Source organism: Epinephelus fuscoguttatus, linkage group LG10 (genome assembly GCF_011397635.1).
Source record: "Epinephelus fuscoguttatus linkage group LG10, E.fuscoguttatus.final_Chr_v1".
In the NCBI taxonomy this organism is placed as follows: domain Eukaryota; kingdom Metazoa; phylum Chordata; class Actinopteri; order Perciformes; family Serranidae; genus Epinephelus; species Epinephelus fuscoguttatus.
In genome coordinates this window covers 12,967,650-12,977,624 of record NC_064761.1, presented here as the reverse complement: position 1 = coordinate 12,977,624, position 9,975 = coordinate 12,967,650, and the positions used below count along the sequence as shown (strand labels likewise).

The window sequence follows — 9,975 nt, the reverse complement described above, 5'->3', positions numbered from 1 at the left end:
TGAATTCTAGGCCAGGAGAAAATGCTTAAATTTAGTACCAAATCTGTGTAACAAATGGTATCAACACAAAATTTGCTCTCTATGAGGCACAACTGAGCATGGGAATGACCATTATATACTCCCATCATAATGTTCTAAGCCCCTATACACTCTGAACTTTCAAAGTTTGTATAGGTTCCTGACCAAAACACAATGTTTATTACAGATTTATGACTCGAAAAAACTTGAGATACAGTGCTGAGCTGCATCTCATTTAATTAATCTTCAGGTCCCAAGCTTTGATGCATGATGTATATGTGGCATGTAATATATATATAAATATGTATATATAAATATATATATATATATATATATGTACATATATATGTATAAATATATATATATATATATATATATATATAAAGCCTGTTAACGTTCTCCTTTGTGTGCTGGTTTAACAGTTTATTAGTGAAAGACAGAAACTGTCTCAGCGGCATTGTCAAAGTTTGCTCTAAAACTAGTCCATATCCATTGCTGAGAGCTTTGTCACCTTCTACCTATGTCAGTCCTCAATGCCTATGTGCAGTTTCACATAGATTGACCACGGCAGTGAGTAGAAATACGTGGGACAGACAGAATGACTGACTGACAGAATGACACACTGACAGTTTCCGTGATTATGTACAGCATACCATACCATGACTTAGTCATACCAAAAATTAGAAAAAAACAACAACATTCGGCCACAGGGGGAGCCACAGCGTTCGGTCGCATTTTAGCCATTTTTAAGCATTTTTTTGTTGTTATAGCGCCACCCAGTTGCCAATTAGAGTTAAATTTCTCCAGTCACCTTGAGACGTCCTGTTCTGCATATCTACCAAGTTTAGTAAAAATCGATAAGGCGGTCAGGCCTAGATAAGAAATTAGCTCTCTAGCGCCCCCATTTTGTTTGATGGGGTCAATAATGGAGGGGTCCTCTCAGATTATGTGTGGTCATATGCCTACAAAGTTGAGTGGTGATCGGTGAAACCCTTGAGATGTTATACACCTTTATGTGATGAGCCACGCCCTCCGCAATATTCATTGCCTTATAGAAGCTCAGTTTTAGTAAGTTTTCCAACTTTTGCCAAGAGGGAACTTTAGATATTGGTCCCTAGATTATGTTCACTGAGTTTCATGCAGATCGGTCAAACTTCCTAGGAAGAGATCGATTTTAAGTGTTTTTCAAAAATTTCAAAATGGCGGAAAATCTATAAACCGGAAGTTATGGGTTCATGAAGCAAATTTGTTCCTCATGAGGAGAGGCGTCTCTGTGCAAAGTTTCATGTCTCTAAGACATACGGGGCATGAGATATGCCCATTCAAAGTTTGCAATTTCAATCGGTTGCTATAGCGCCCCCCTTTGGCCAATTGGTGTAATATTGCTTCATTGGCATCCTCCCATGACCCTCTACCACTGTGCCAAATTTCACATGGATTGACCAAGTCAGTGAGGAGAAAAACGTGGAACAGAGACACAGACAGAGTGCAGCTGACTGATTTAAACTCTCTGTGGGAGAGACAGGCCCTCCAGAAAGAAAAAACTGTCATCAGCAGCGATCATGCTCTGTCCAAAGAATTCACACTTATGACACCAGGGCGGTGTTATCAGCCCCCACCCAGGAAGACAAACTGTTACTCCAGGTCATTCATTCCCTCTGCCATTAAGCTGCTGAATGCAGAGTTTTTCTTTCTTTTCTTTTTGTATTTATTTATTGTCTTATGTGCAATATACTCATGCACTTACTGCAGTTCTCTAACTGCTTTTATTCCCTTTTAATTCTAGTTTGTATTTCTTGTTTTACCTGTTGCATAACTCCAACTCCCCATCTGTCACTTATTGCGCTCCTCTATTACTGATGTGTGGGAAGTGTGTTTGCTCATGTGCAGTGGGTGACTGTAGAAACTGAATTGCCCTTAGGGGATAAATAAAACTTTTTCTGACTCTGACATATAATGTTGACCTACTATCTCCTAAGATCCCCTGTCCCCCTTAAAAAGGACAAAAATGGGTCTATAGTAGGGAGACATGGAGTGGAAGAGGCTAGTCTGATGTACATATATCAGAAGCCCAATGAATGTGATTGTAATTATATAAATTAGGGTACTTTAAAAGCTTTTTAGGTTGCATAATTCCTCCAGCATGATCTGAGCTCCACCTGGGGCTCATTCAAGTTGAATGCGTCAAGAATTCCTCTTCAGGGAGGCAACTAGCCCTAAGTGCCTCACCTTAAAGAGCTCCTCACTCTGGCCCTGAGGCTGAGCCCAGACACCCTGTGCAGAGCTGTCATTTTGACTGCCTGAATCCGAAACCTCTGTCTCAATGCTGCCAAGAGCTATTGACCATAAATGTGGGCTGGAACGTAGGTTGACTAGGTTGACTGGTTGAGGGCCTCGCCTTCAGGCTCAAGGACAAGGAAAAACAGTGAAGCTCAACGTTGTTGTGTGTTGCTGGCCTATTTATAGAACACTCTGACTAAGAAAACTGTATATGTTTACATGTATTATTCCTAAAAAGGTGCACAGTTTAATTATTTCAGAAGTCAGAAGTCTCTGTTGTCTGCTCTATTGCTGGTTTCTAGTTCTTCTTCAGCACTTGATGTTTGGAAAAAACCATGTTACTCCACTACATTAATTTGGCAACTGTAGCTTTTACAAGTGCTTTTTCCAAATTTTACATGCAAAGCAGTTTATCGCCATCATAATACCTCTATTACATAATAATATTACAAGTGATCCAAGCATTGTACTTAAGTGCAGTACTAAAGTAAATATACTTAGTTACTCTCCACCACTGGCTAAGTGTTTTATGTTTCTAATGTTTTGGCTCAGAGTCATGTGTCACTCATCAGAGTTGCTAAAGTTGAGGTGGCTCAAAAAATCATAGAAATCTTCGACCAGTTGACAGTTTTCCTAAATGACAAGTGCATGCAGAGCTGCACTGTTTATTGGCAAACAGAGTAGTGTATTTGTGTGTGTTAGTGTGTGACAGAAGCAGCACATTGCTTTGGAAGCTGACACACCCACAGGATGACACAACTGCAGCTACAATCCTGTTGAAACAGGACAAGGCGGAGAAAAGTGCTTTTTAGTCTTCCCTCACTGCAGAGACTGACAGACGAGATGCATAGCGTGACTAGACGAAACCTACAATTTCAACTGGAGCACAACAAACAGGAAGGAAAGGTTTTCAGACTCTGAAAGTTTAGAGCTGAGAACCAAAGTAAAACTTTCTGGGAACTTTACACAGGAGAAACTGATCCTGTGTCGCTTCAATTTTGTGCCGGGGGTGTCTTCAGCTTCACTGGGAGATCAAATGTCGTCCACGTCGTTCTTCTCAGTGACAGACCTCACCTGTCCAGTTTGCCATGACATCTTCAAACACCCTGTAATCTTGCCATGCAGCCACAGCTTGTGTGAAGCCTGTCTGCTGGAATGGTGGAGAAGGAAACCGCAGGAGTGTCCAGTCTGTCGGAGCAGGGATTCAAACTGCAGACCACCTTGTAACATGGCAGTAAAGAGCCTATGTGAGTCCATTGTACTGGAGACAGCTCAGAGAGTCTCTGCAGGGTGGGAGAATCTCTGCAGCCTGCACTCGGAGAAATTCAAGCTCTTCTGTGTCAACCATCAGCAGCCAGCGTGCTTTGTCTGTCGGGATTCAAAAAGACACACAAACCACACATTCAGACACATCGATGAAGTTGTGCAGGATCACCGGGAGGAGCTCCAGAAATCTCTGAAGATCATGAAGTGGATTCTGAAGCTTTTTAATACAGCAAAAGAGTCCTGCAATCAAACAGCAAAACAAATTACAGTCCAGAAACCACACATGGAGATGCAGATGCAAAGGGAGATAATGAGGCTTCTCCAGTTCCTACAAGGGCAAGAGGAGGCCAGGATTACTGTACTGATGGAGGAAGAGGAGCAGAAGAGTTGGGTGATTAAGCTGAGGAGTGAGGATCTGAGCAGAGTGACAGAGGCTCTTTCAAGCACAATCGGAGCCATCGAGGAGGAGCTGAGAGCTGATGATGTCTCAATCCTGCTGAACTACAAGAACACAGTGGAACTAATCCAGCGCCCGTTGCCAGATGATCCAGAGCTGGTCTCAGGAACTGAGACAGATGCGGGCAAAGATATGGGCAACCTGGTTCTCACCACCGTCTGGGACAAGACAATAGGGGCAGTGTCCTGCACTCCTTCTGAACTTTAATACCACTCATCCATCTGGGGTCTCATTTATAAAAAAGAGCATAGCATCCATACTAAAAATGTATGTACGAACAAAAGCCAAAAATGGTGTGCAGCAAAAAAAAAATTGACAATTTCTACGATCAGGCTTCGACCACACCATCTGCATTGCCAGTTTCCTGTCTACAAAATGTTCATAAGCATGGGTCAGAGTTTCTCCCATAAAGTCTGGTTTGGTCTGATGTACGCCACTTTCAGGTCGTTTTGTGACACGCAGTGTTTATAAACCTGTGATGTAAAGGCATGTACTGTAGCAGCTTCCTGAAAAGGTTTTAAAAATGTTTTTAAAAAAAGTGACTAAATGTCTAATTTTAAATGTAAATGCTGCAAGAAAATTGCAAGCATAGACGTGAAGAAAGTGGGCACATGGGCCAATAAATGTTTTACATTGTTAATTTGGACACTCTCAGCCAAAATCTATTTGTTTGTATTTTTACAGTTTCAGTTTTTTCTGAATGTTCCCACAGTACCAGTGACTCTTGAAGCACTTAAAACCATTAACACTTGTAGTCAAAGCATTGACGGTGTGCCAAACTGAATGCACTTTTTTTGCTTCACACTTTATAACACACTCTCACAACTGCTTTACACTCAGCTTGCAAGTTAACACACTTCTAGCTGAACAGTAGTCTCTACATTGCTACACTATTTTGCTAATTGCCTTAACAAGTTTTAAGGTTTATGGCCAGACCCACAAAGGGGGCTAGACTTAGCCTAATTTTTTCTATATGTTTTTTTCTAACACAAATTTATTTGTGTATGTACTTTCCCTTATTTGTAGTTTCATAGTTGGAATACACATCCATACTTTACACATTTGGATAGCTGTGTGGATTTGTGTTAACAGTTGTTTATTAATGCTTAAACACTAACAGTGATTCTTAAAGCAATATCTGTGAAACCATTAACACTTGTAGCCAGTGAATTTACCAAGTGTGCTAAACTGAATGCAGGCTCTCTGCTTTACACACAGTCTGTAGTTTGAAAACACACTTTATGCAAAACCATGACCAACACGTTGGTTTTTATGTAGCTTGCAATTTAATACACTTTAAATTGAAGTGTAGTCTCTACATTACAGCACTATTTTGCCAATTGCCTTTCCACATAGAAACATGTGAAATCACTTTTAGATAATGAGTTCACTTAGAAATCAGAGCATGAGCACTATAACAGGGCACAGGTAAACATTTGGACAATACTGAAGGCCAATATTGGACAGAGAGATGTGGATGAACCTTTATGGGCCGATCCACAAAGAAGGGGAGATTTAATTTATTTTTCTAACAGAAATGTTTTGGTTTTCTACTTCTGCTCCTGAGCTGTTTGAGAAGTTTGGGAAATTTTTGAAGAAAAAACCTTTCCCACCTTATTTATGTTAATGGGGTATGGTGTTTGGACAACACATCTTTATTTTCTTGACCTTTCTAATTGTTAAGCTAATTGTTGTCTAATTATGGAGTAAGGTTAAGGGAAGCCTCTACTCAGTGAAAGACAGATTACATTAGATCTCACGTTATGAGAAACAAGATAATCTAGTCTGATGAAAACTCTCTGGCCTCAGCTCTGAGCATCCTGTCTGGAGAAAAGGCACTGCTCATCACCTGCCCAGTACCATCCCAACAGCGAAGCAGGGTGGAAGCTGCATCATGCTTTGGGGGTGTTTTCAGCAGCAGAGACTGCATGTCTGGTCAGGGGAAAGCTGAGCAGAGCAAAGTACAGAGATATCCATAATGAAACCCTGATCAAAAGCACTCAGGATCTCAGACTGGACTGAAAGTTCACCCTCCAACAGGAGAATGAACTGAAGCACACAGCCAAGACAATACAGGGACAACTCTGAACGCAATATAAGTGTGACAAAAGTGAGGGTGTCTGAACGCACTGTGTAAAGCCTTGCACTGGGTAACTTTAATTCCTGTATTTTTAGACTCACTACATTTGAATGTTATTACTTTTAGGCCAACAAATGAATACATAGACTCATTATTTCTCTGTCTGAGTTTTTTCTTTTATGTTGGGAAATAAAACACTTTATTTCATGGGTCCATGATATTCTGAGCAGTTTCATGAAAAATAACTTTCTTTTGTTTTGTTTTTTCCAATTTATGACCTTAGTAATTCTAAAATTCTTATTACACACACACACACACACACACACAGACACATATTTAGTATCTTTTATATATTTATCTCATATTATGTCCACATTTACACATAACAATAATATAGAAAATATAATGATAATTGTTATTAATATTAATATTATTATTTTTGGTGGTGGTAGCAGCAGAAGTATAATCTATTCATTTCAATTTTATTTATTTATTTTTTTTGTCTACACATAATTTGTCCCCACTTAAACTGATGCCTTGTATGATTGATACCATAGACATATATACGTATATATGTCTATGATTGATACGACTGATACGTCACGAACTGAACGATGCACTCGTTAATCAGTCGTGCTAATCGATAACCGAGTATCTTTACTGATGTTGAGAATAAAAACAACTGGGAAAAAAAGAGTAATACGCGGCCAGTTTGAAACAAATAACATACACGTGTACGTTTGTACTAAGTTTTTGTTAAATTATTAATATTTACATGTATTTTTAGGCTATTTTGTCTTGATATAGACTAATTGTATTCTAGTGGAACTGTAACGTTAGTTCAGGGCTGCTTTCTAACGAACACGGAAGAAATAAGCCGCGTACCAGCGGGTTTCCAACTGCTGTGTGACCCCGAGGATAAATACGATTTATAAGGGAGATAAATGTTTTTTTCTAGGACAATGTTTTCAGCTTGAAACAGAGGTAAGTGTAGTGTCTGTGTTTCATATTAACCGCTGAGACAGTCTTCAACCGTGTAACTTAACGTTAACTCAGCCATGTTGTGGTGGTGTCGGTTGACACACATAACACGAACCAGTCTGCAGTACTTAAACACATTTAACTTTTCACACTTTAATTATGTGTACCTGTGTGAGGTGTATAGTTGTAGCTAAATGTCGGTACAGTTGGGAAGACCCAGTAAAGACAGACTGGTTTGACTGGTTTCTGTCAGTGTCAGGTGATGTGCAACCATGTCCCCTCTGATAGGACAGGAAGTGTGCCCCATGCATGAGAAATAGCAGCATGTGGATTGTTTAATTCATCCTTTTAGTAATGTCTGTCAGTAAGGTTGTGCAAAGTAACACACTGTCAAAAGATTATCTACTGAAAATATCTCTATATTTTGTTCATGTAATCCACGTTTGTATGACATGTTAGCCTACATTTGAATATTGTTGTAAATTAGTGTGAATTCACCCTCCTTCAAGGGTAAATAATAATTATTATGACAATAATGCATTGCATTTATATAGCACTTTTCATAACACAAAGGCTGGAGTCTTCCAAAATATGTAAAACCCTCCATAATGCACAGTCTCTGCCCCAATGTCAAGTATTTTATTTCGAACATACTTCAGATGATAACTGGTAAGCTTGGAAAATATTAAAAGTTGGTTCTTTCCTAGCAAAAATTACAGGGGAATTCAAATAGTTAGAAACTGGATTTTCAACCTGCCACAAAATGTGTCTGCTCTCTAAGATGCACGGTCTCTGCTCTAACATCAAGTATTTCTTGTTGTGTATATGTATGTTAGATAAGAGTGAGATCAGAAGAAATTTATACTTCTAACAAATTGGTCATTTTTCTATAGTTACTTTTTAGGTAGTTTTTAAACTACATGGTAGAACAAGCTGTACAAATGAAAGCTTCTTCTGCTGGTGGGCTTTCAATGCACATATGCATGGTGTAACCACCACAAACAAGTGTCACACTGAATTATTTTTTTTCTTTTTTTTTATTATTATACCTATTTTGATTTTCTTTTTGTATTTTAGCTTTGAGTGAATGAGCCTTTATTGTGCAGCTTTGCTCTGTCTGACCTGATCTGTTTATCTTCTTCTTTTTCTCATCAGATGCTCTCTGCTATATTTCAAAGAAGCACTTTTGCTGCACAGAAGGTAACAGAACTTTTGCTCCAAAAACTCTTCAGCTCACATTTCTAACAATGGCTCATTTTAAAACTAAAATGTTTTTTTTTTTTTTTTTTTTTTAATTTTATTTTATTTTTTTAATCTGACTGTCTTGTCTTCAGGTATGGCACTGGGCAGGTCCTCCACAAAGATGCTGGACATCAGCCCTGAGCAGGGCTTCAGATGTTGGATCCAGCTCCCTGCAGAGCTGCTGGGCCTCAACAGAAAGGCTGCCATTTTCAGAATGGAGCAATGGACGAATAAATACTCCTGCTGTCCTCGGTTTCAGGAAGATTGAGCTATTCCAGAGGACCCAGACTCATGCAGCTCCATTTTCAGCGAGGAACCGACAGTTCCACTCCTCTGCTGCGAGGCTGAAGAAGCGACCAGAGCAGCCTGAACCTCCCAGAGAGCTGGATCTGCTGCGCTATGACATGAAACACTTGTGGAAAAGTCCTAAACCTGCCCTGTACCTGGGGTTTGCAGGGCTGCTCCCCTTTGTCGCCCCCACTCTGCTCATGGCTGTGACTGAGAACTACTATCCAGAGTTGGCCTATGCTCAGTTAGCTTATGGCGCCTCCATCGTATCCTTCCTTGGTGGATCCCGCTGGGGATTCGCTCTTCCTGAGAGCAGCCCAGCCAAACCGGACTGGATAAACCTGGCCAACAGTGTGGTTCCCTCCCTGTTAGCGTGGGTGGCCATGCTGATGAGTGACAGCCTTGTTTCTGCAGTCACCATGGTTATCATGGGACTTGGAATCTCACTGCATTATGATTTGTCTCTGCTGCCCACTTACCCCAGCTGGTTCAAAGCCCTGCGCAATGTCCTGACCATCGTGGCGTTTTTCTCTCTTCTTGGTACACTTGTAGTTCATGGGATATGCCCAGAGAAGAAGCTATTCTTAGATTAAAAAGTATAAATATATATATAAAACTAGAAAGCCACCATGCTTTTGAATTTGGTCACTTTGTCAGTGATGTTTTTGAAGCTACCACTAGGAGTCGCAGAAATCAGACATTTTTCGAATACCACACATCCAAAGAACTGAACAAAATTGACAGAAAATGTGGAAGTTCTTGCTCAGATGTCAAATAAATGCATTTTTGTCATTCAACACACCATCATTTTTATGTGAGCTTATTGTTTTCTTTTCATTACACAAAGGTCTTCAATTTGTGATATGAAAGAGTAAAAAGAAACACATTTTAGAGGCTGTAACCAAGAAATGTTGAATATTTTTGCTTGACTTCTTCGGCCTTATTCAGAAACAAAATATCAAAAAGGACATTTTGTGTGATTAAGCAGGAAGTGGACAAGTGGAAAGCAATCTCACTTCACTGCCATCTTTAGAGCAATGCAACAAGCTCACAGAGCCACTGTTACTGTGTCCTTTAATGTGACTAGGGTCAGACAGCTAAAGTCAGAAGTACTGACACCGGTGGGAAAAAGGCCATTACATAAGATCTAAACTGGAGTAATCTGTACTTAAAGCTACGGGGGTCAAATGGCGCAACACACTCAAGTGAAAGGTTGCACTCAGTTTAGAATACATCCAGGTTTACAGTACAACTTTAACAGGTTTTCACAGCTGATTCAGTGCTTGGCTTGACATGTGCCACACATTTATGACAAACATCAAATCTATTAATGCAAATTCAAATACATTTTCAAACAAACTGA

General features: G+C 39.8%; 1 protein-coding gene across 1 annotated transcript; it reads left to right on the top strand.

The window, feature by feature from the left end:
- Positions 1-6,821: 6,821 nt before the first annotated feature.
- Positions 6,822-9,419, top strand: LOC125895354 (transmembrane protein 69-like). The gene is made up of 3 exons (XM_049587106.1): positions 6,822-7,085; positions 8,238-8,282; positions 8,417-9,419. Exons 2-3 carry the CDS (start codon positions 8,238-8,240, stop codon positions 9,203-9,205), a joined length of 834 nt encoding a protein of 277 aa, XP_049443063.1. The 5' UTR covers positions 6,822-7,085; the 3' UTR covers positions 9,206-9,419.
- The last annotated feature ends 556 nt before the right edge of the window (positions 9,420-9,975 follow it).

Bases quoted from the DNA above. Each gene is read 5' to 3' on its own strand.
- LOC125895354 (XM_049587106.1), top strand. From the start codon at position 8,238: ATGCTCTCTGCTATATTTCAAAGAAGCACTTTTGCTGCACAGAAG. The intron at 8,283-8,416 runs GTAACAGAACTT...TCTTGTCTTCAG, and splicing joins GCACTTTTGCTGCACAGAAG to GTATGGCACTGGGCAGGTCC.